At 39.5% G+C, this 26,988-nt stretch overlaps 1 protein-coding gene across 1 annotated transcript in view; it reads right to left on the reverse strand.

Moving 5' to 3' along the window:
- Positions 1-26,988, reverse strand: part of LOC133011872 (storkhead-box protein 2-like) — a 55,478-nt gene that overhangs the window by 13,299 nt on the left and 15,191 nt on the right. Inside the window, exon 2 of the mRNA XM_061079791.1 lies at positions 3,408-3,560. Coding sequence (XP_060935774.1) covers positions 3,408-3,560 — 153 coding nt within the window. The remainder of the gene's footprint in view (positions 1-3,407; positions 3,561-26,988) is intronic.

Genomic DNA, 26,988 nt, shown 5'->3' on the forward strand with positions numbered 1-26,988 from the left:
CTCAGCTTTTGTGGAAGCTCCTTTGTCTTTCCCATGATTGCAAGTAGGGGTGCAACGTTTAGTCGACGTCGTCGACAAAAATCGATGACAAAAATAGTCGCCGACAAATTTACTCGTCGATGAATCGTTGGTGACGTCAAAGCGCGTGTTTCTCGTGCCGCGCAGCGGAACTAAACATTGTTTTACCGGAGGTGCTGATGGAAGCACCTGAGGAGTGAGGCATCTTGCTCCCTTCCTATCTCTGAAAGTCGCGCATGTGCAATAGCGACAAATCATGGGCGAAAGGCGGCGTCTGCTGCCTCGCGCAACACAAAGTAAAAAGTTCGGGAAAACTCCACTCTTAACAGCCCGAAAAAAACTACCTGCAATATCTGTGCGGCGGACCTGCTCTCCATGGAAGCAGGACACGCGCATGTGAGGAGGAGGCACGTGTGACATCGTAACGGAGATGATGCGGACTCGCCTGTCAGATGTTACATATAAACGTATATACCTGTGCACAGGATTCTAGAATCCATTACAAAAATATGGTTTAAACTTTTTTTTAACGGGTTTAAAAGCGAAAAGTTATCCTATTGCCTGACAAACGTCTTTTTTTAATCACAATTATTTAGTCCGAAGAAGACTGTAGTTTTGTTTGTTGATGTTTTTATTAATGTTATTATCCCTGTCCTTTTTTGTTGACACGAAAAATGGATACTTGATTTTTAATTTATTTTTAGTATCAGTATTTGGCCTGTTCTTAGTTCACAGTAAAAAGGGAAATTTGAATTTAAATTATTTTTTTTAATTAGCACTTTACTTTGCCTGTCCTTGGTTTTAAATGGACAAAAACTTGATGTCTTTGCTTTTGTGTCAACAGTACCCTTATATGCAGCAAAGTTTATTAAAAGACATTTTTTTGAATGAAGTAATGATATTTATTTGCAGTCATCACATGCCTCGAACAACCTCAAGCTAAATTTAAAAGCTGCTGGCTAAATAATTGCAATTGAGAATTTGTGTCATTCATAATCCGATTAGTCGATTAATCGTTTCAATAATCGGTGACTAATCGACTATCAGAATAGTCGTTAGTTGCAGCCCTAATTGCAACTCACCTTGAATACCTTCATGGTTGGGGTTTATATATGCATCACAGCTGAAGCAAATAAAGGATCATTATGGAGTTCACAAAGGCTTAATTATGTTTCCACTTTACTTTAGGCCTTAAAAACAACAATATTATATAGGGGTTCAATAATTGTGACATCTTAACAAAATATACTGTTACACACAAATACTACATCATGCATTTTCTCTGTTGATTTTATGTATCACTCAACTCATAAAGAAGTCATCTGAAGCAGAATCTCACTCTTTATTTGATAAATCCTTAAAATCGTTGGGGGGTTGAATATTTCTGATTGCAACTGTACATACATATGTATATGTATGTACACATCGGAAAATTAGACTTAGTCTCTACCCTCCCTCCCACCCTCCACGTCTCCTGCAAAGTGATGAGCACAGAGTTTTGGACATTTCTTGAGTCTTAGATGCATCGCCACATGGACGACTCTGCAACAATGCAGAAACAGAAAATAATGATTCATGTTGTTTTTAGTGATGTCCCGTCGCTGCATAATTATAACACCGCTGCTTCAGGACCAGGACAGACTTTCATTATAGATCCAGTCGTTCTGAGTCAGCGTCTGTCAGAGTATCCTTCCTCCTCACTACTCTAACCTGTGCTCATTTTACACCTTAACAAACGCCACCGCTGATTACAAGTTATTAGGACACATATAGGAGTGACGTTTACTTTGTGTTTGTTTGAATTGCTCTTGAGTTTAGAGACACGTTTCAACCTGCTAACCGCTTTAGACACAGCGCATGTTTGAACTCCATTGTTGCAGAAGAAGCAATGCCCCGTTTATCCAGGAACATAAATATGAATTCATAAGGTATTTATAGAAATCAGTTCTAAGTGTGATGATTAGAAAACATCTGAGGAGCAGAGTCAATCAATCAATCAATCAAATTTTATTTGTATAGCCCACATTCACAAATCACAATTCGTGAATTTTGTATTTGACTGATATTATTAACTAATATTAACTGATAAAAAAGCAGCCATGTGCAGTGATATAGGAATTTGTGGATGTGATACATTTAAATACATCAAGATGCATCATTGGTTGCTTTGTTTTTGTCTGCTCTTGTGATAAACCTAGTGAATACCAGAAAAAAAAATTGTCTCTGTGTGAACTGTTGAGTATTTATCAATTGCTTGAGTGCGAGTCAACTTATTCTGCTCTTTATTTCGTTGCCCGATCAGAATTTCCGGATTTCTGAATTGTTGGTTGGACATATGGCTGAGTTCTAAAAAACTATCCTCTGATTAAAATTGATCTTAATTTTAATGATCCAATACCGATTAATAAAAAGGATGGATTGACCTGTTAATATAAACCCTTTCCCATTGTTTACATAAAATAACAATATTTTGGTGAGTTGTGTCTCATCTCCTCTCCCAGAGTGAGGCGGAATGCACTCTCACACACTCAGGTCCCTGGGGCAAAATAATTTTAGTCAGTCACTTCAGTTACTGTCGAAAAACCAAAACACTACACAGTGGACAACCTAGCCAAAGTCTCCTGGTGTAAACAGTTTGCCCTTTCACTGAAGCAAACACGTATCTTAATTAATCTTAAGTGTTGTGTTTAATTGCAGCGTTTAATCACAGCTCCCTTACTGGAACTCATCCCTTGCATGTGTGCTTCCGCACAGGTGTAAATAGGTTTTGTGGCGATTGTCTGTGTATGACAGGTTGCACCCACCAATCTGTTGAAGGACTGGGAGGGGGCAAAACGTTCCAAATGTTAAATATTTATTCAAGAGCAGTTTTGTTGACAGAGCCAGATAGTCCATTTTATTCATCATTTTGGTGGTGTGTGGTTTTTGTATTTATGTTTAATTTATTTAGGATATTAAAATAGCACTACTTATCCATCTATTCTTCTAAATCTGAGGAGCAATGCCTTCAAGAGATCTTTGCAAATAAAATTATAACAATCATAACTACTAGTCTGTCAGAGCTGAAACCTGAGGGAACACAACTGTGCCTGGTGTCTCTCTCCTCCCCCTCCCCCCATATCTCTCTCTTCTCTCCCTTCTTGTCCACCCATCCCTCCTCTCCTCCCCATTTTTCTCTTCTCACCCCAACCGGTCGAGGCAGATGTCTTGACCTGCTTTTATGTGCCTTAAGTTAATGTATATTATGATTTAGCGCTATACAAATAAAATGTAATTGAAATTAATTTCTTAATAATCATAATTGGCATATCCAGGGCCATTCTCAAGCATCAGTAAGCATAAGCTGGTGGCTGGCTGTTGCTTGATGGTGGTGTGTAAACTGGTGTTACCTGGAAAACATGTCTGCAGGTGTTCAGTTAGGGCCTCCTGAGTGACAGGCCTATGGGCAGAGTTCATCGCAGAGACAGCCAATAGCAACACCTCTCCCAAAGGAAAGAACTGCGATTGGCTGATGGGGGACATACTGATGGGTGACACATCACCTGTGAAAAGACAGAAGCCAGACAGTTAAGCTTAATGTTGCACTTCAACTTGATACCTGACCCTGTTGCATGATGAGGCATCCTCCATATGTCATGTCATCACTCTAATTCGCAATTTCCTGTCACATCCCTACTTTTATCTAACCAATGATCTCTGAGCAGCTGTGACCAGAGAAACTCTGTGTTTTCACTGTTCACGTGAACGGGGGTGGAGCCCCGCAGCCTGTGTGTGCTGTCTGGGAATGATCACACACACACTCCTGGTATTTCAAAGGACGTGAACGTGACGTTCATCATATGAAAAGTGATTCGTTACAGAAAATAATTGCGCCATTCACAACACTGTACAGGGAGATTACGAAGGGACTGAAGAGCCCTATGATGTCTGCTAATAAAGCTTATAGAAAACTATTGCATAACATGTGACGTGCTTTGCCAGCATTAATACTTAATATTCAGCATAAAAGAAATATACACCCATAGGTGTTTTGCAATTAGAAAAATAAAACTCTCAGTCCTCGAGTTTTAAAGAAGTTTTTATAGTAGGACACTGTGCATGACAATTTACCCATGAGCCTTAAATGTACCGCCCGCAAATTTAATACTTTTTAGCGCTGGTACTGTGTGGCTGGGTTCACACATCGAATTCTCCTGAATTTCCACGGACTATATGTACTAGGAAGCCAGGCGGAGAAAGTCCGTAGAAACTACGGAGTCTCTCACTCTGACATTTGCGTTTACACATAAAAAATAGATTTTAACTATAAGGGCAGACGCCAGTATATTGTATAAGAAAGCATGTAATCTCCGCAGCAGAATTACTATGATACGTCCTGCCGCTGCCTGCCGGTCCACCCCTCACTTGAATGCTGCATAGAGTTCCCATGTTGTGAACGTGTCTAAGCGGAGTATCTCCTGTTTGTTCATGTGTGACAGATATAGTCCGGACCCATTTGTGAGGACATATCCAGAATTCATGTTTGAAAATGGCTATAGACCGATCATACTGTAGTACGTCATCACAAACACTTGGCATGAAAACTCAACAAAAGGCATCAACTGTGGACTTTGAGAGTTGCTTGTCAGAACGCATCAGCACAAGTATATCTGCTCGACGTAAAGAGGAGACATTTTGTGGCAGAAGCAGCCGTTAGATTAAAGCCATGATCCCTCCATTTCCACTACACTAGCCACTCCAGACAGACAAGAGCTTACAGGACGGGGAAAATAGTGCGGAGGAAGAGACAGGCTGGCAAAAAACACCTGTGATGCAGAGAAAAGAAACATAGAGATGAGATAATAACAAGAGCAAGAATGATGAAGCATCCATCTTCCATGTCTCTCTGTAAGCAGTGGTAGTAAACAATTAGCAAGGAGCCTTTGTCTACCGTGTTAAACCACACCCTCCCCCTTTTTGTCATGCTCGCCCTTCACTGGCTGCCTCCCTCGCTCTCACCCTCCATTTAGTTCTCCTACCTTTCTTCAACACCTCATTCTTTTTCTAAACCTGTTTTCTCTCTGCTATAGCACATTTCCATCTATCCCTCTCACACACTGTCTCGCTATGTTAAGCTAAGACGATAAACTGCCACTACATTCTCGCCAATGAAGACAGACAGACATACAGACTCATACCTTGGCTGTTAGTATCCACTCCTATACTAAAACAAAAGTCCACGGGTGAGCTTTTCAGTGTAGCTTCCGATGGCAGCGTTGCTCTGTCTGTCTCACAGACGTACTCTGCCCCCCCCACCCCCTTCCTCACTTTTTCTCACACACGTATTCTGTACCCTCTCTCTCTCATACACACACGCGCGTGCACACACGTCGTCATTCTCGGTTCTCACCCTCTCACACAAAAATATGCATTCAGTATAGGGATACCCATAATCCTTTGCGCCACACAAAGACATGGGGGTGTGACCAATCAAACACTGCCTTACTGTGACCGTGTTTTTTTTTTTTCCTCCCTCACTGTGCAATGACCACTGACTTACATGCTGGTGGGTGGGCTGCCAAGAAGGCTACCATGACAAAGCAACCCCAGCTGCCTTTTGCTGCAAATCAGCAACCAGGTTTTGATAAGGGATTTTTTTTCTAGAATGAGAAATAATGGAGAGAGGGAGCCAGTAATTGGTCTTTGCCTATAATTTTGTATTCCTTTAGAACCCACTTCTTGTGGCTTTTTTGGAAAGGATGGAATATTTCTGTACAGGTAACAGTTGGGTCACTGACAAATTTAAGGAAGAGTTCACCTATAATGGAAAATTCCTTCATTATCTAACTCACCACTGTCGATTGGGGGATGGGTGAAGTGTTTGAGCATAAAACACCTTTGGAGTCTCAGGGGTGAACAGTGCTGTAGTCAAATCCAATACAGTTGAAATAACTGGGGACTCCTTATTCAGACATAATAAAACAGAAAAAAACACAATATGCCTCCATACTGCTTGTTTGGTTTCATCCAAGTATCCTGAAGCCCCAACATTCAAATTCGACTCAAAACGGCATCATTTACACCATATTTTAAGCCTAAAAGTCCTATATGAAAGTGTCGATGCTAGCGAATGTAGCGATGCTTACGTGCACCTCACGTGTGCCCTTCGGTAAGGGCTTGTGTGCAGTGTCTGCGTGTGTTTCCGGTGTGTATGTATGAACATTAATACGGTCCCAGAGGATGATATCAGATGACATTTAACCCAAAATGACACCCTTTCAACTGGAATTTGAATGTTGGGGCTTACAGACACTTGGATGACACCACACAAGCAGTATGGAGGCATTTTATGTTTTCTTCGGTTTTATTACTTCTGAAGAAGTTGTCACAGTTACTTCACTTGTATTGGATTTGGCTGCAACACTGCTTACCCCTGAGATTCCAAAAATGTTTTGTGGACTCAAACGCTTAACCTACCCCTCCATCAGCATAATAGTGAGTATGAGAGCATTTTTATTTTCTCCTTTAAGCTTTCCAAAATATATTTTTTAAAAACCTTTTTAATATAGATGTAGTACATGTTTTTGAAGCCAGACAAATGGGTTTAATCAAGTATCCTTTGTTAAATAAGTTTTAAAATTGCTTATATTAATTAATTTACATTATTTTTAACTTCACCAGGTGGCGCAACCATGTTTGTAAAGATATATATATTTTCAAACAATTTAAGTGAAATTGTTGACAAGTATCCCTTAGTGTCTACACTACCTTACCCATTATTATTTTTTTGTATTCACATTATTTTAAGGTTTTTGCTTATTTGCCAGGTATTCAGTATTAATTATCAAAATTTACATTTAAATGTTAAATGGTCTGTATTTATATAGCACTTTTCTAGTCTTGATAACCCCTTAAAACGCTTTATAATACTGTTTGCCATTCACACAGACATTCATACAATGCATATACAGTCCTGCTCACCATTATTGGCACCCCTTCTTTTTTTACATAACCTGTACAATATCTTCAGAAATAAATGGAAATGTACCAAATTTATATCGGCAGGATCTTTTTGATTATTTTTTTCAACTTGCATATTGTAATTTCAAAGAAGAAACAGAAAAAAATTCATATGCAGCAACAACGGCAACCCTCTTTAATATTTGGTTGCACACCCTTTGGCAGTGATGACAGCCTCCAAACGTTTCTTGTAGCCATCTATAAGCTTCTTCCCCTTCTCAGCTGGTATTTTCTCCGTCTCTTCCTTTGCAATTTGTTCAAGCTCTTGAACGTTTGCAGGGTTCTTTTCCCCAATAGCAGATTTCAGCTTGCCCAAAGATTTTCAATCGGATTGAGATCAGGACTCATTGCTGGCCATTTTAAAACAGTACATTTTTTTCCTTTTCAACCATTCCTGCGTACTTTCGGATGTGTGCTTTGGATCTTTGTCTTGCTGGAGGACCCATGATCTTCGACTCAAACCAAGTTTTCTTACACTGGGAAGGACATTTCACTCTAAAATCTCTTGATAATTCCCTGATTTCATGATTCCTGTGATACGGTCAAGGCCTCCAGTACCAGATGCAGCAAAGCAGCCCCACAGCAATATAGATCCTCCACCATGCTTAACTGTTGGTAGGGTGATCTTTTCCTTGTAGGCTTCATTGCGCCGTCTGTAAAAAAACTGTTGTTCATTGCCAAAAAGCTCTATTTTTGTTTCATCTGTCCACAGAACATTTTCCCAGAAGGACTGCGGTTTGTCCAGGTACTCTTTGGCAAAGATGAGTTGAAACAAATATCAAGAAAACTAGAAAGGAAGTGGCACTCCAGCAACAGTGTTGAAAATCTCCTAGACTGGAAGAGTAGTGTTAAAGAATATAAAAAGGCCCTCCACAAAGCAAGAGCTGCCTATTATTCAAAACTAATAGAAGAGAATAATAACAACCCCAGGTTTCTCTTCAGCAATGTAGCCAGGCTGACAGAGAGTCACACCTCCACCAAACCCAGTATTCCTCGATCCCTAAATAGCAATATCTTTATGACCTTTTTTAATGATAAAATTCTAACTATTTGAAATAAAATCAACAATCTCCTGCCCTCAATTGGCACTAATACCCACCCAACAACAGAGATTTCAGAAATGGCGGAGAGTCCTCCCCATTACAGTATTTACACAGCTTCTCTCTGATCACCCGTGATCACTTTGCCAAAATAATCTCAGGTTCTAAACCAACAACCTGTATCTTAGATCCTATTCCTACAAAATTACTTAAAGAAATTCTGCCCCTAATAGATAGTTTGTTACTTAACACAATCAATCTGCCATTATCATCAGGTTATGTACCACAGTCTTTTAAAATAGCTGTAATCAAACCCCTACTCAAAAAACCCACCCTAGACCCAGAAGTTTTAGCCAAATACAGGCCAATATCTAATCTCCCCTTCCTGTCTAAAATCTTAGAAAAAGTTGTAGCGCATCAGCTGTGTGAGTGTGCTGCGTGAGTAATATATATATGAAGACTTTCAGTCTGGGTTAAGAGCCAATCACAGCACAGAGACAGCCTTGGCAAAAGTCACTAATGACCTTCTAATTGCTTCAGATCAGGGACTTGTGTCTGTCCTTGTTCTGTTAGATCTCAGTGCAGCATTCAACACTATTGACCATCGCATTTTATTACAGAGACTAAAAGAGTTAATTAACATTAAAGGAACCGCCCTAAACTGGTGTAAATCTTATTTTTCTGATTGCTCCCAATTCGTACAAATTAATGATGAGTCATTTGTGCGCACCAAAGTTAACCATGGTGTCCCATAGGGCTCTGTGCTCGGCCCAATTTTATTCTCATTATATATGCTTCCACTAGGAAACATTATCAGGACACAGTCGGTAAATTTTCACTGCTATGCGGATTACACCCAGTTATATTTGTCAATAAAACCTGAACAAAGTAATCAATAAACTAAACTTCGAGCATTTCTCAAGGACATAAAAACCTGGATGACCCGCAATTTTCTCTTATTAAACTCAGATAAAATGGAGGTTATAATACTTGGTCCTAAACACTTAGAGAGACATTATCTAATGATAAAGCTGCTCTAGACGACATTGCCCTTGCTTCCAATGAAACAGTCAGGAACTTGGGAGTGATCTTCGATCCTGATTTGTCCTTTAATTGTCACTTAAAACAAATTTCTAGGACCACCTTTTTCCACTTGCGTAATATCTAAAAAATCAGACATGTCCTTTCACAAAAAGATGCAAAAAAACTAGTCCACGCCTTTGTTACATCGGGACTGGACTATTGTAATTCATTATTATCAGGCTCCAGCAGTAAGTCGTTAAAGACTCTGCAGCTTGTCCAAAATGCCGCAGCACGTGTCCTGACGAAAACCAAGAAAAGAGAGCACATTTCTCCAGTATTAGCATCGCTACACTGGCTTCCTGTTGAATCTAGAATAGAATTTAAAATTCTCCTCCTCACCTTCAAGGTCCTTAATAATATGGCGCCTTTTTACCTTAAAGAGCTGATAGTACCTTATCAACCAATTAAAGCACTTCGATCCCAGAATTTAGAAGCTCTGGCTCCTACTCTAATAGTAGAGTAGGAGCCAGAGCTTTCAGCCATCAAGCCCCACTCCTATGGAATAATCTCTCACTTTCAGTTCGGGAAGCAGACACGATCTGTTCGTTTAAGAGTAGGCTTAAAACCTGTCCGTCCTGGGAGAGGGATCCCTCACATGTGGCTCTCTCTGAGGTTTCTACGTATTTTTACCTGTTTTTAGTAGTTTTTCCTTACTCTTGCTGAGGGTTAAGGACAGAGGATGTCACACCATGTTAAAGCCCTATGAGACGAATTGTGATTTGTGAATATGGGCTATACAAATACAATTTGATTGATTGATTTAATTGAAAGATCAGTCGTTCCTTTTTATGTCTTTTCCTCAGCAAGGGTGTCTTCCTTGGCCTTCGCTCATAAAGCCGTTTGGTTTAGTGTGCGGCGTATGGTACTTGTTGAAACCATGACCCCAGACTGTTCCAGGTTGGCCCTCAGGTCTTTGGATGTTTGACATAGTGTTTTTTCCACCTTTCGCACCAACCTTAGATGACTTCACTCATCAATTTATCTCTTCCCCCCACGTCCAGGGAGGTTCTTGACAGTTCAATACTTGGCAAACTTCTTAATGACATTACGCACTGTTGAAACAGGGATACCAAGGTCTTTGGAGATGGCCTTATACCCTTTGGAGGTCTTGTGTATGCTAATAATAGCCCTTCTGATGTCCTCAGACAACTCCTTTGTCTTCACCATTTTTACAAAGGAACAGGGAATAACAGGTGGCTTTTTAAAACACGGAAGTCATCATTCATTGGCGAATTAATGTCACATGGGCACAGACAATTTACCACAGGTGATTCTCATTTGTGATTTACCACAGGTGAATGTTACCATGTGTTTCCACACTGATTTACAGCAAAGGGTGCCAATATCGGTGACACAGCAAGCTTTAAGTTTTTCTATTTTTCCCCCATTGTTTATTGTTTTAAATTGTTGTTTATCTTTTGCTCTTTTGTATCAAACACGAATTCTCTGTAGAAAAAAGTTGTTTTACTTGATTCATGTTTTTCAGGAGATATTCCACATTATGTACTTGTGTACAATAATGGTGAGCAGGACTGTATGGGCAGCACTTTTTTCTATAAGGGCCCTTCAGAGTTCAAGGACACTTCAGAATGCAGATGGGGAAGACTTGGATCGAACCGCCAACCGCTCTATTCCTGAGCCGACTGAAAAATAATAACACAAATACAAAAACTAATGCATTCATTACAATAACTATTTACATTATATTTATCAACTATTTGTTAACTTTAACCCATTATTTATTGGTTTGGATGAATATTTTACCTGGTTGCACCACCAGAAGAGTGTCAGTTGTGCCACCTGTAAAGAAATATGCTAAATAATTGGTTTTCTTTTAAAAACAGACGTGTTTAAGTCCAGACCAGACCAGAAAAACACACTTTTATAAAAATGAAAGTAGCAAATTAATCAAAAACAGGACACCTGACATCAGGTCATATAAGATACATAGCAAGTGCTGCCTTTTGTGGGAACAGACTTTAACTCTTAACAGTATTCATAGTGGAAGGCAAAGAAATTATAGCATTGTACAGGGGCTGTACATATAACAATAAATGCTTTTAATTCGAACTGTTGGGTTTCTCTGTAATATTGTAAGGGGTCTCCCTTACTACCTATAGTTCAATACAATAAAACAGAAACATGTCTAAACCCATTGGAAAAAAATACAATATCAAATATCAAAATTAATCCAAAATATTAATATTATACTTTTATACTATTTTTATCAAGTTCATACAGATACTTTTGATATATAACAAAGACACTAACCCTAACCCTTGGCACTTAAATTTAAAAACTATATATAAAATGTATTTTTTAAATACTTAAAAAGGGGATGAAACACTAATGGGATGTACTGGCAAAAAAAGACACACCAAATGTAAAAACTTATAATGCAAAGATGACAAGAGCGATGAAGGTGATTGAAAATTAGAAAGACAAAAAGACATTGAAAGATTTTGGTTTTAGCCTTCAGAGCTGAATAACCTACACTTTCTCACAGATAAAACAAACCGGTAAAGATGTTCAGAAGAATGACATTCAATTAGAGCATCATCGGGCAATATATATACAGACGTGGACAAAATTGTTGGTACCCTTCCATTGAAGAAAGAAAAACCCACAATGGTCACTGAAATAACTTGAAACTGACAAAAGTAATAATAAATAAAAATGAACTGAGAATTAACTAATGAAAATCAGAGATTGTTTTTGAATTGTGGTTCAACAGAATCATTTAAAAAAACAAACTAATGAAAATGGCCTGGACAAAAATGATGGTACCCTTAGAAAATAATTTGAAAAAATAATTTGACTACAGGGACAAGTTAAACTAAGGTGTGTCTTCTAATTAGCATTGCAGGTGTCTTCACACTTGTAATCAGTCAGTTTATTTAAAGGGTGAAAAGTAGTCACTGTGCTGTTTGGTATCATGGTGTGTACCACACTGAACATGGACCGCAGAAAGCTAAGGAGAGAGTTGTCTCAGGAGATTCAAATTTGTTTTATAGACAAGCATGTTAAAGGTCAAGGCTATGAGACCATCTCCAAGCAGCTTGATGTTCATGTGACTACAGTTCCACATATTATTCCGAAGTTTAAAGTCCACGGGACTGTAGCCAACCTCCCTGGACATGGCCACAAGAGGAAAATTTACGACAAAATGAGGAGACAGATTAATACGAATGGTAACCAAAGGGCCCAGAACAACTTCCAATGATATTAGATTATAACACCAAGGTCGAGGTCCATCAGTGTCAGATCGCACCATCCGTTGCTGTTTGAGCCAAAGCGGACTTCATGGAAGACGACCGAGGAAGACACCACTGTTGAAAGCAATTAATAAAAAACGAGACTGGAATTTGCCAAAATGCATATTGACAAGCCACAAAGCTTTTGGGAGAATGTCCTGGAGCTTTTTGGCAAGTCACATCAGCTCTATGTTCACAGACGCAAAAATTAAGCATACAAAGAAAAGAACCGGCTCGGTCATGCTCTGGGGCTGCTTTGCTGCATCGGACACAGGGTGTCATGAATCTGTGCAGGGTGCAATGAAATCTCAAGACTATCAAAGCATTCTGGAAATGTGCTGCCCAGTGTCAGAAAACTTGGTCTCAGTCGCAGGTCATGGGTCCTCCAACAGGATAATGACCCAAAACACACAGCTAAAAACACCCAAGAATGACTTAGAGCAAAACATTGGTCTATTCTGAAGTGGCCTTCTATGAGCCCTGATCTAAATCCTATTGAACATCTGTGGAATACTTCATGCAGTCTGGAGAAGAGACCCTTCAAACCTGAGACAGCTGGAGCAGTTTGCTCACGAGGAGTGGGCCAAAATACCTGTTGACAGGTGCAGAAGTCTCATTGAGTTACAGAAATCGCTTGATTGCAGTGATAGAAAATATTCAGTTAAGGGTACCATCATTTTTGTCAAGGCCATTTTCATTAGTTTGTTATTTAAAATGATTCTGTTGAACCACAATTCAAAAGTAATGTCTGATTTTAATTAGTTAATTTTCAGTACATTTTTATTCATTATTACTTTTGTCAGTTTCAAGGTATTTCAGTGACCGTTGTGGTTTTTTCTTTCTTTACGGAAGGGTATCAACAATTTTGTCCACGTGTGTATATGTATACAATTTTTTTTATATGTATGAAAAGAAATTAATAAATAAAGAACCACACACGTAACAAATGATTTTAATTGAATAAATACTCAAATTTGGAGTGAATACTGGAGACTCTCAACGAGAGCTATGAGAGTTGGAGGCATTCCTGCATAATTACCCATCTCTGAACCTGCTTTTATCTTTAGTTTTTTTAGTTACAGCATGTTCAGTTCCACATCTTCTCCTTTCACAAACTCCTCTTAAAGGGGACCTATTATGCTTTTTCTTACTTTCAGAGGTAAATAGAATGTTACAATGCTGGATTGTCAGATTAAACGTTGTCAGTTTCCAAAGATTTGAGAAATGCATGTTGGAGTAATCTCTTTGAGCCACAGGGAGCAGCGTGTTTCTTTTGTGGACCCCTGCTTTCCAACTGTTTTTTCCACCCTCTTGTTAATCTGACGTCAGATTACCTAGGACTTGCATATTTAGGCATCTGATCCAGGCAATGGGAACATAAACACACCCATCCAGCTCAGGGACGCACCTGAGCTCAGTCTGCTTAGCTCAGAGGTGTGCAACTGTTTGCCTTTCCTAAAGAAAAAAAACACCAAGCAAGAGTGGCTAATCTTTATCTTTGCGAGCCAAAAACAGGCACATGCAGCTGTCTTTATTCACGCAACTTCACAGACAACTCTTTCATCGACAACATGAACCTGGATTTAAAGTTAGCTTTCTGCTGAAAGAAAGGGCTGTTCCCTTTGTAAAAGGGTGGTGCCAGGATCCCAGAAATGCAAGTCGTAAATTAAATATCAGTTAAATGTTTGTTTTGCCCAGTCGGTCTTAATTGCTTCTGAATAAATTTTCAGAACAGAGAGTGTGAATTTTTTTTTAAGGTAATGTAGCTGTAGTTATCTCTGGGGCCTAACATTGATATGCATAAACGTAACACATTATTTTTACAACGGCGGTGAATGTAACAAAGTTTTTATTCAGCTAGTTGTTTGCATTTTGGAGCAATTAAAAAATCTGCTAAACTCGCTCTTAAGAAGCTATTGGGGAGGGTGAGGAAATAAGGGCAAATAAGGCTGTGTAGATTTCATTGTTGTCGGTGAATGGATGAAAATAATTTATTGTCTGGTGAATTCACAGTAAGATTAGGCGTGATGGCGACGCAGCAAAGTGTGGAGCTTTTTACTCTTTCAAACATGTTGTGCACACGTTTGAGAACATCTAGGATATCATCATTATTTCCAGCATGTGAGAAAGTGTCTTACACGGACAAGAGACACTTTCACACCATGTCTGGAGTTAAGATGTGAAAACAGATTCACCCTGCTCTTTAGTCAACAATGCTGCAGCTTCTGATACAGCACAGTAACAAAATTATACTACTAAAATTAGTTTATAAAATAAAACTGATGTCTACACCTGTAAAGAGTTCTCCACTTCTGCTGGATGTCTGCTAAGAAACCATAGCTTGAATTTCTGGAAGAAAAGGAGTGTTATGACGCTGAGTCATATTGTTGTTCTCCCTCCCTGCCTGGGGGTGGTGCTGTTCCCCTGCTCTGTGGTTTTCTGTGTCTGTGTTTCTGGTCCGGCAGGTGATTGGAGGATGGGCAGATGGAGCTGACTTTAAAAAGCTCATCTGCCGATGCCGGTTGCCTTTGTCTTTGTCTTTTTCATGGCTCCCAACATGTCCGTGCATTCGTTTGCTGCTCGTCTTTTTTGGATATAGGGAAGTTAGTTTGGTATTATTGATTGTTTGTTTGTTTTTTTGACTGTGTTCTTCCTGATGGTATGGTTTACTACTTGATAGATAAAAGATATCACCTATTGTTTTGGACTGCAATTCTGTTGTGGCACTGGTCATACTTGGGAGTGGGGTAAGAGGGAAGCCTACTTATGGACAGGTTGCTCCTAGGCTGGGCGTAACAAGGAGGACGTGGATGAAATTCTTTCAAATATCCCACAGCTCCCTGGTGACTCCATGACAGAGCCATCTCAAATAAGGGAAGGTGCTACTCTTACAAATTTAGTTTGTGGGTATAATTTAATTAAGCAATTATTTTTGTCCTGATCCTATAGTGCAATTGAGCCCAATTGTGACTACAAAAGATGTAAAAAAGTAAATTGTGTTTGAGATCTGCTTTAAAGACCTCTTCCAGACCTACCCAGTATGCAAGCAGGAATGTAAGCTGCAACGGTGGAGACTGGGACCCTTTGTCTCCTTTAGTCAGCTATGCCCAAACTGCCAGTAAACCAGGAAATGGCAGAGCCAGGGGAAGCACATTGTCGGAAATCTTCAGTTAATTGCTGCCATTTATTTTACTGGTGGATCCTTCATCCAAGGTAGACAGGTATTGTAGCATGCTAGGATGTTTGCCGATTACGTAAAATCTCCTTTAGTTTTGTAAATTATCTGTGTATATATGGCACTTTTCTAGTCTTGACGACCACTCAAAGTGCTCTACTGTACAGTTCACGCACACACACAAAATATAAATATCTACAGGTGAAAAATAGCGGTGACACACACGTAGAAGACAACAAACTTGACAGTTTGTGGTGATAAGAGCTCTGTAGGGTTTTGATTGAGGTTAAAGTCTACAACAAGATGAAAAAACTGCCTTGAGGTGTAAAGCATGGTGGTAGAAGGAGCATCAGACAAGCCAGGATCTTTGGTTCTCTGAATTTTGTTTATGTGAATAGAAGGGTTAAAAAAATCGTCAGAGACTGGGCAGGCCTCATTGAGCCAGGTTTAAGTCAGGGCGGTGACACAGGCGTCTCGGAAGACCCTATCCACCTGACACTTGGCATAAAATAAGTCCCTTATATTTCAGAAGGAATGGGCATTTGCCAGTATGATGGACAAGAGAGGGGCCTGAAAAGACGCTTCTTCAGTTTTGTGCATTCACGTCCAAATTTCCCTCTCTTACATGGATGGATTAGCGATGCGGAAATACCTGCCCTTTTTGTGTTTCATAGGACAGACGATAGTAATTAGAGAAGAACGTCCCAGCTTTAGGTGAGTGGGTTGTAGCCGTTAACCCCTGGTTGCAGCAGTGCTGAGCTATTAACAATGATCCAAAGGACATAAGTGTGATCCAGATAATTTTGCATTGTGATGTAAAACTAGACAAGGGTAATACTCTCGAAAACTCACAAGACATCACAAAACAAGACTTGAGATTTGGGACACGATCGGTAACAGCAAGACAAGAAGGCTGACTGCCTTATATAAGATCTGGCTATATTTGCCCAAATCACTTCTGTAATTAGGGGCAACTGGTGGTGACAATGTGAATTTTATCAATTGTACTAATTGGTTTAACATTTTAAACACTTTAATTGGAGTTAACAATTACCCACATCTTACATTAAGCCGTTTTAAAGTTGCAGTGTGTACAATTTAGTGAAGTTGCATGTTGCAGCTGAACACCCCTCACCTCATCCTCCCATGACAGAGAACATGACAGAGAACCTATGGGAACCTTCAGTTTTCATAAAAACTCAAAGGGTGTTTAGTTTGTTCAGTCTGGGCTACCACATGAAGCATGGCGGCCTCCATAGGGAGGAGCCCCCCTCATGTCAATAAAAAAGTTTTTCAATATAAAAGGCTCATTCTAGTGTTAATAAAACAACAATTTGTATAATTTAGACAAAACACACTTGTGAGAACATTAGTAGGATTATTTTATATAAAATTTCTGTCAATAGATCTGTTTCACCTAGATCTTACACTCTGGACGTTTAACAGATTTTAAGTGTATCTTTAGATGGAATGCATTGATTTTGATGGTTATTGGTTTTCTACTCTGAGTTGCTATGTAGTCAGTTCATGAACAAATATATCTGTAGTTGATGAAAGGCCAAAAAGAGGGATTTATTATAACTCCTCTGTGCATTGTCCAATCAGCCTCAACCCTCTTTCACAAAGAGTCCCGCCCTGAACAGATCCATAGGTCAATATTGACTCATCATTACAGTGCCATCTGCCTGCGACAGGAAGTGAAGCGTTTTATACTTTGATGCTCTGCTACTAGCTTCTTTACAATATACAGCTCAAATGAGCTCAGACAAGTCATAAAACCTTGAGGTGCGGTAAAGGTTGATCCTTTGCCATGGAAGAAAAAGTTCTCATAACTTCACTTTACATTGTCCAATTAGCCCCCAAATTATGTCACATGATCAGAGTCCAGGCCTGATCAGCTCCATATGTCAATATTGAGTCATAGTGCCACCTAGTAATTCACTATGAAACAGGAAGTTTTTTAAAACTCCACTGCGCATTGTCCAACCAGAATCTACCAAAATTCTGTCACATGATCACAGTCCCTGCCTGGACAGATCTATTAGTCTGTATGTAGTGATAGCTCCACCTACTAGCAACAGGAAGTAAGCCTCAGTTTATGACTTTAATTGAGGCAAAGCAACATTGCTGGAAAGCAATAGTTTGCCCTGTACAGGTTGACTGCATGGGTTTCATGCACCATCAGGTTACTCAAAGATCAGGGGATCCATGGACAAGCCCTGCACCAGACAATAAAAGAAACATCACACACTGCAGAATACTGCAGGCAATAGCTCTGGATCAGGAGGTTCCATCCCAACTGGGCCCCAAGATGCTCGGAACATGCACCTAGGTCTGGTCAACCTGTGGTGGGCCTGACTTAGAAGAGGATGTCTTGTGATTAAAAGGCTGAAACACCTGATGATATGCTAGGCATTGATTAGTGAGGTATAACGTACGAGGGAGATTCTCCATCTTGTCTTATGTTCTGTAAGGACCTAGTATTTGTGAACAATACTTGGGCCTTCAGGTCTTTGTAGTGGCCAGCTACAATTTTGAACCCCCCCTCCCTCACAAACACACACATTTACCCTTTGCCTCAGCAATCCTGCTCTTCCCATACAAAGACCTTAACAATCTAGCCTCTTAATTTATCAAAGAGATCATAACACCATATTGTCCCAATAGATCACTGAATGGTAGTCTGTCTCTCTCTCTGCAAGCGGTGAGATAGAATTAATATCAATATAATAATAGTAATAATAATAACAACAATAATACCCCTGGGATCTTTGTCTGATTACGGTCTGTCAGTTCTTGCGTCATTCTGAAAAACTGGTGAAATAGTTTGCCAAAAGTCTGAAAAACTGCGGGTAAGCCTGGACCTGGTGCATTATTTGTAGGTTATAACATTAGTACTTGGTGGAATTCCGCTATCTTAAATGGTCTGTCTAATGCATCAGCTTAGTCTTTTGTTATTGTGGGTAGGTCTATATTATTTAGGAATATATTTTTATCATTGTAAAATATTCAAAAAGTGTTTCTTATATACTCTGGAGAGTTATTTTTATAGTTGCGATTATGTTTTTTCCTTCTTTTACTTAAGATGATTTGCAAGGAATTTCCTGGATTTATTGTTGTATTCATAATGTTCATGTTTTAGTTGTTGCAAGAGAAACTGTGTTTTTTGTATTTGTTATTTCAGAGCATTCCAATGTACGATACTTGTTTGTTTAGATTTTCTTCTGTTAGAGCTATCTCTTTTCGACTTTTTTCCCCCCGATTGTTTTAATAGGCTTTCTCTGTTTTGTTCTTATAGTATGAATACAAAATTATTTCCCCTCGCATTACTGTTTTGGTGGTTTCCCATAGTAGTGAGCAGTGAGTTACTAAAGCGCCATCTGGTGGATTGTTTTTGGGATTGAAGCACTTTGTTGAAGAACAGTGGTCACAATAACTGAAAATACATGGTTTTCACTACGATCTGCTGATAAGCGGTTGGTTTGTACCATGCTGGAGTTTCATGTTTTCTCCCTACACACTCTGACCTGACCTGCACTCACGTATCAACATGATCAACACTGAACATCACATAATGATCGATGTCAAAACATCAACATTGATCAAAAATCTCTCTCTCTCTCGCATGGTCACAGTGAAACCAAAGCGATGTGATGAGTGCTTATTAGTTAACGCCAACGTTGGGATTTATAAAAACAAACTTGACGGGAAAATGTGCGTATTTCTACGCAAACTTAGACCCACCCTTACAAGCGTTTTGGGGAGACGGGAAAACGGCGACACAGACGTGAGATGGTGAACTGCAGCAGATTATTGATCCAATTCAGAATTTACATTAAAACCAACAGTTTTTCTCGCGCGACGTATCTGCTCCACACGAGCCTTTTAATTAAAAAAATATAAAACAACTTTAAGCAAATTAGGTCCAGATTCGATTTAACAGCCGAGTTACGGTGCCGAGTCATTAATAGGTTTTAATAATATCTTCTAACACTGTGCGTGTATAATCAGATCGCTGCAGTGAACGGGACTGAGCCACAGAGCGCACAGAGCACAGAGCGCACTGGAGATTACTTATAAGAAATGAGGAAACTTTCCAAATAATATCCCAGAGGAGGTGAGGATCCACTGATGAGAGGGAATCAGTCCGATGCTCTAAATAAATAAATACTGCCGTGACACCGGTGCGGGGTTCTGCTCGATGTGTGCATGTGAATGGAAGGACGAGGAGGAAGCGAGGATTCAGCGATTTCTGATCTCACACATTGTGTTATCAACAGCAGCGGCAGAGTATCAGTGTGTTTTCTTTATAAGTGACATCACTGCTGTCCCATAAAGTCGCTCTTCACCTCCACCTCACGAACAAACACCTCAATGTCAGTGTCAGAAAGTTCCGCTTCCTTTTCACATCGCTTGATGCGGTGACTCCCTCAGGACTCACAGTGGAAACCCATTGGTCAGCAGCAAAATTGAATATTCATGCCGTGCTTTGCATTTACCATTTATGGTTGAAAGTGGGCGTGTGGAGGGTCCACGTACGAACGTTTCCAGGTGGACTTTGATTTATAAAGCAAACATTGCGTACAGGTGTGCGTGCGCACGGTTTTATAAATCTGAATTATCTTTTGCGTACGCCATTTCCGGCTTTTGTACGTACGTACACTTTTAGTATGAAACCTACGCACTCTTTTATAAATGAGACCCCTGATCGCTGAGGAGCTGCAACCTGAACATTCATGTTCATCATAAGAAAATGTATTTGTTCAGTTCATCGTTCACGAAACACTGCACACGCGTTCGCACACAACACTGTACAGAGAGCCACTGCAGAGGCGCTGGAAAGCCGCATGCAGCTCCAGAGCCGCAGGTTGCAGACCTCGGTATAGAATGTGGGGGGACACATGACACACGTAGCTTCTCTTCCCAGCTTCTCCTTCATCTTCTCCCTTCTTATCACATAAAATAAATAAATTTCTCATCAATACTTGTTACGGACTTGACCTCTTCCCCGGAGTCCCTATGCCTTATCGTTCGCAGATCCAGGGCAGCGGCTGCGGCCACATCGTGGATTATAATGGTGGATCGCTAATCAGAGATCGTGATAGTAATGGCAGATCCCGTATCGTACTGGCTGATCTTGATAGTAATGCAGATCCTGTATCATCTGGATCTTGATTGTGGCGTGGTAGCTGCTGACCGTTGACTATGATTACAACTTCTTGATATATAATATGTCTACTCTGATATCTATTAATTTACCTTCCCTAACCCTAACCCTAGGTTTGAGTTTTTCCTTACTCTTGTTGAGGGTTAAGGAGAGAGGGTGTCACATCTTGTTAAAGCCCTATGAGACAAATTGTGACTAATGAATATGGGCTATATAAAAATCTGAAATTAGACTGATTGATTGATTTATGTTTTCCTAATATCATGCAGCCCTAATCATCACAACGTATTAGGACCTGATGAGTACATGAAGAAGATGCATAGAAACATAATGAAAAATGAGTCGTCAACATTTTGTGCACACTTAGAACACGAGACATGACAAGTCTTGTTTTGGTTATGTGTTGTTTATTTTATTTATGTTTTATTTATTGAGAATATTATTCTTATTCAAATGTCAGACTGAATATTCTTGAGAATTAAAAGATCATTCATCTTTGAAAGGGTGTACTTGTAGGATTATGCTCTAATATTTTAATTGTTTCAGTGGCATGGAATTGTAAGAAAAAGATAACAATAATATAATTTATCACAATAATTTGTGGGACAATATAACATCCAACTAAATGTGTTATCGTGACAGACCTACCTTAATATCTTTTATAATGTACCAAGTTAGAAGTTTGTTTGCACAGCTTACACCTTTAATTCTCTTGAGAATTTTCTTTAATACCCAAGCAAAATTGGTATTGCAGACTGAAATATCACTGAACCGGTATTAAATTCAACTTGGAAATAAATTTGAGATCTTGTGAATCGGAATCCAATAGATTTGGGAAATCAGTGGTGTTACCCAGCCCTAATCATTATGTACTTAAAGTAACAAAAGTAAAGGGCCAGAGCAGCCAATTTCAGATTGGGATAAGTCTTGAGGGAACTAACTGTGTGTGTGTTTCTGTAAGCATGCTCAGCTACATCTCTCCTCACACACAAACTGAGATCATTATATTTATTTAGTTATCAATCAATGGTGTTGGATCTTTAATCCGTATCGATTGGGTCACTTTAACATTGATATCCTGGCTGTGCGAGTCATGTCTCGTGGCAGGTGAACTGCATGTGCACAAGTTTAGTGTTTATATACATGGCTCATAAACTCTAGAGTTAATCAACATAAACACAAAGTAAATTTGCAGGACTGTACGTGTCCTAATAAATTCTGATTAATGTTAGAGTAAAGAAAGTGCAGGTCAGTGGAGGAGTGAGATGAGACTTGCCGACTTTGTCAATGCCGGACAGTACCAACCAAATCATCCTGGTAATTATAGATTAAATGGTAGAAGAAACCCGCTGGAATTTTATCAATGTATTCCATGAAACCGTTGATCATTTCATCCTTGGCCCAGCAAATTTGAATATGGCGGGCTGCCACAGTCTAGATACTTACAGTGGAACAGCTTGGGACAGAATCATTCCTTTAAAAATGCTGTTTAAATCATTCGGTTATAGTGATCAAGTATTCTACTTACAGTGGTCATTTGGAGTCTTTCATACATGAAGTGTCAGGTGAAGACACTGTAAAAATTGGTGATACAGTGAAGGTATCTGACTCGTTTGCAGCTTCCAACACAGGGCCTTAAAGAAATGTTTAAATATGTTGAGCCCAAAAGGGTGCTTTTAGGCCGAGATTAGAATAGAATAGAAAGATTTGCATATTATGTTCCTGTGTTAGAAGAGAATTTGAGAATTTGAGAGTCAGATTTTTGGCAGGGACTCATGTTAGGCGATCTTAGTGATGTTGTCTGTGACAGCCATGATGGTAAGGTGTTTAAATCTAAAACATTTTTTCAGGGAAAACCCAACTTGTCTTAAGCTGGTTTTACACCAGGATGCATTTGAGGTGGTGAACCCTCTAGGTTCTGCAACAATGAAGTGTACTTCTCACTACTAAATTGTTCGATCAAACGTCGATCACATGCAGCTGGCTTTGTTGTGTAGAGAGAAGGACTTCAAAGACTTTGGCCAGTTGCTTGCTGACTTTAAAGTACTGGAGAAAAATGTGATAACATTGGCAGAAGAAACTGTTGTTAAAGGAAGTATTTACTGGATGGGCAAAGACAACTTGGGCTCACATTGCATTGGGGGCTTTACTGAAAATTTCAGTTCGGCAGATCGGTCACAGACTGAAGATGTGCCAGCTGTTCAAGGAATAAAGTTCAGGTCAGTGTTTAATTCTTTGACACACTTTGTTTGCCTGCCTGGTATGCCCGCCCCTCTTTGACATGACATTTTTAGGACGTTCTCTCTTACGATGTTGCACTTTACCTGAGGTATTTCATGAAGTTGATGGTGCAAATACTCTATTTGAAAAGGGGCATTAAGCAGTTCAAATATACAACCACAGATGCTTCCTCCAAGCCATGGTGTCAGTCTTAAAACACTTTTTTTAATACTATTGACTATTGATAATTGGGGGTAGAGTGCTAGATCCACAAGATGATGTGTGGCAATTAACCCTACAACTGAAAACCATATTTGACTTGATTTGTGCTTCCAAGCCTCAGGTTACTTACTGTACCTGGATGCTCTCATTCAGGAATAGAGCTTTGATTCCAGGAAAGAACTGTTTCATGTGACTTGAGACCGAAGCACCATTACTTATGCCAATATCAAGGATTGATTCTGAAATTTGGCCCAAGTATCACATTATGGACTATGCGCTTTAAAACCAAACATAGTAACTTTAAAGATGTGCAAGGCAGTTGAAGAAATTTAAAAACCTGTCTGACACTCTTTCAGAAAGACATCACATGTATCAGGCCTATCTTTCAGCTGGGTCAGTGAGTCCACCGGTCTTACAAATAAAAGACAGCTTGCCATTTGACTCAGAGCTTTACAGTGAACAACTTAAAGATGCAGTCTCACAATTAACTTCACTGAAATAAATACAAAGATTCCTGTAGATGTGCAATATAATGGGATAACATACAAGAAGGGCTGTATCAACTAGGAGCCGAAATATCTACCCCTCTCTGAGATTGTGGATAGTCAGCAAGAAAAAAAGAGAAGATGAATAAGATGTTTGAAGAGAGGAACTACAATAAAGATGACGGGAAAAAATTGGTTCAGACAACCTATTACATGCAGCGAAAAGAAATCAACAAGGGGACAAGCATCCAGAAACTCAGCCAAGAGTGGCCACTTTTGTTAAAGGAAGCTGGCATATCATAACACTTTCAGGAACTTGGTGGGAGTCTAATGGAGTCCGTCCTTGCCAATGTAGACAAAAGGGGGAGATGCCTATGAAACTTCCTTTAAAATTGTTGATGCACAAAACCAAGTCCTGGATGCTCTTCTCACGTTTCAGATTGAGAGAGGCCATTTGGATGGTTGCTCGGAAGAAATCAATCAGATAGTTCTTCTTTTACTGTCTCATTTCTGGTAAGAAAGAGGAGAACCTGTTCCATTGTTTTGTTATAAATTAAGCTACCCACCAGTTAAAACAAGTCCAGCTGAAATAATTAATGTATTAATCAATTAGTCGACAGAAATGGCAGAATTAAAACAGCAACTATTTAGATAACTGCTTTTTCATGGTTCACGCTTCGCAAATGTGAGGTTTTGCTGCTTTTCCTTTGATTGATTTTAATAATTTGTATGCATTTGTAATAATTTGGAAGTTTCGACTGTTGGTTGGACAAAACAAGCATTGTTAAGGCTTCACTTTGGACTCTGGGTAATTGTGATGACATTTCTGAATATTTTCAGATTTTTTACAAACCAATTAACTGATTGTTTAATGGGAAAAATAATCATTAGTTGTACTCCCATACAAAATAGTTCTAAATGAGCTTCACCTCAATCAACAACAACAATAAGATCAAGCTTTTACCAGCATGACTAATAATAATTTAGTGATATATTGTATAATAGTATTAGGCTGACGTTGTCATTCACAATTCTAGTCAGAATATGAGTCTGAGACCGCTCCATTGGGCTGTGATTATGGGGCGTGTTTCAACCAAACCAGGGAAAAAAATGCCTCTTCGCTCCATTGGATAGACCTACAACCAATCAGAGCAACGTAGTATGTGACGTATGTTTAGCGACATTGTGAGTTATTTACTAAGTCAGACAGTCAAGACTTTTATCTTACCATAAAAAAACAACACAGCGTGTTTCCTCATTGAGATCTTTATTACAAGATGAACAACTCTTGTGGCAGCTAAACGGGATCAGTTCAATGGTTACACTTGTAAATAAGCGCTGCTGTGCTCCTAAGCCCTGATGAGAGCAGCAGCTAGCCGCTGAGAGCTAGCTTGATTTGACGGCTCTCGACCTCTCAGTCCGGTTGTTGTCAAGCCCTCACTTTCAGAACTCCTCACCCAGACCCGGGTCTGTCCAGGTTCCCCTCCCCGTGAACTGACTGTCCGTGTACAGACATGAAGCCAAGCAGCGGACGCTAGCTCCGGGCTGCTTCCTCCAGATGCTAACATCCTCACTGTGCTGCGTTCAGGGCAACCTCGTTCAGGGAAACCTCCTGCCACATAGCGAACATGCAATAGTTTTATCGATGAAAAAATAATGTCCACCTCGTCATGCACGCCGAGTTGCATCGCCATGCCTTGATCGCGTTTCTCTGTTCCTCTTTCAAAATTAATGCGCTATCGATGTCTTCTAAAACAGACTCAATGGCAGCACCTACACATCTCAGCTCTCCAGCGGCAGGCATGTTTGTGGAAGTCAACCCAAGCGCTGTTTGATGACGTAGTTTATTACGTAACTGCTGATCACATATCTATGGTTGATCATCTGTCCATCATCGTATAAAGCCAGCCCTGACAATGTGATTGGTCCGCACAGCTTCTGTTCGGAGCATAATTTCTCCTCAATGGAGCGACTCCAGACCGAACTTCCTGACCAAAACATGTTGTGGGCGGGGCTAAGTTTGTTTGGCACCCAGGCTATAATAGTATCACAGTCATGGGGACATTTTTCTGCATCAAGGAACTTTTATTTTTAATACTTTAAGAACATTTGATTGATTATACTTACATAATTCCAGAGTATCTTTACAGTGTGGTATTGCTTATTTTACTTAGGTAAAGGATCTGAAAACTTCCTTTACCAACAGAGAGAAAGTACATTAAATTGTTAAAAAAATAATGATACAATTGTAAAACTTTCTTTTCTCATGTGTTAGGGCATGAGCTGGACCCTGTCAAAGACTACCAAGTTCCAATCAGAGTTGTCCTGCTGGTGGAAGTTCTCCTACCTGATCATTCAATATTTGAAGGATCAACTGTTTTTGCATTCAGTCGAGACATTTAACGGTTTAACAGGTTTTTTATCGTATATTCTTTCAATAAATATTGACTTTAGCGTAGTGTTATATATTGTGCACTTTTAGAAATTTGTCTACCAGAGTTTTAGTAATACCGTTTCTACTGTACCTAAACAAAATGGAACATCAAATAACCAGAAAATAACTTTTTTTTCCAATTTTGTTTATGTAGAATGTTCTTCTCATGTACAAATGTTATTTCTTATGCACAAGAGATTTTACACACCCTCCTGTCTCTGCACTTTACTTATAACATTTCATACAAACAACTACAGTGAAAAGGTGTATATAATGTACATTATATGTACATTTTTTATTAAATTAATTGGTCAACAAGCGACTCTGCTCCTCTGATGTTTTCTAATCACTCACAATTAGAGCTCATCTTTGTAGAACCTGCTGAATTCATATTTATGTTACTGGATAAACAGGGCGTTGCTGCCTCTGCGACGATGAAGTTTAAACACAAGGCTGCTTCGTAATTTGCTGGAAGAACTTCAGTCTGAAGAATTGTGTGTGTGTGTCTCCTTTCTACAGCAGATATATTTGTGCTGATGCGTTCTGACAAGCAACTCTCAAAGTCCACAGTTAATGCTTTTATTGAGTTTTCATACCAAGTGTTTGTGATGACGTACTACAGTATGATCTGTCTATAGCTAGCAAGGTCGGGGCTGCTTCCTCCAGCTGCTAACATCCTCACTGTGCTGCGTTCAGGGCAACTCGGATATTCCGACCTCCTGCCAAATGAATTAGTTTTATCGATGAAAAAATAATGTCATCGACAAAATTCTTAATGATCAATTAATCGATTAATTATTCCCATCCCTAGTAACAACAATGGTCATAACAATAATTGAAAACTAGAAGCAAATTCCTCCTGCCGAGAAATTTGGAATGGGTGCCTTCTGC

Source organism: Limanda limanda, chromosome 10, assembly GCF_963576545.1.
Source record: "Limanda limanda chromosome 10, fLimLim1.1, whole genome shotgun sequence".
In the NCBI taxonomy this organism is placed as follows: Eukaryota; Metazoa; Chordata; class Actinopteri; order Pleuronectiformes; family Pleuronectidae; genus Limanda; species Limanda limanda.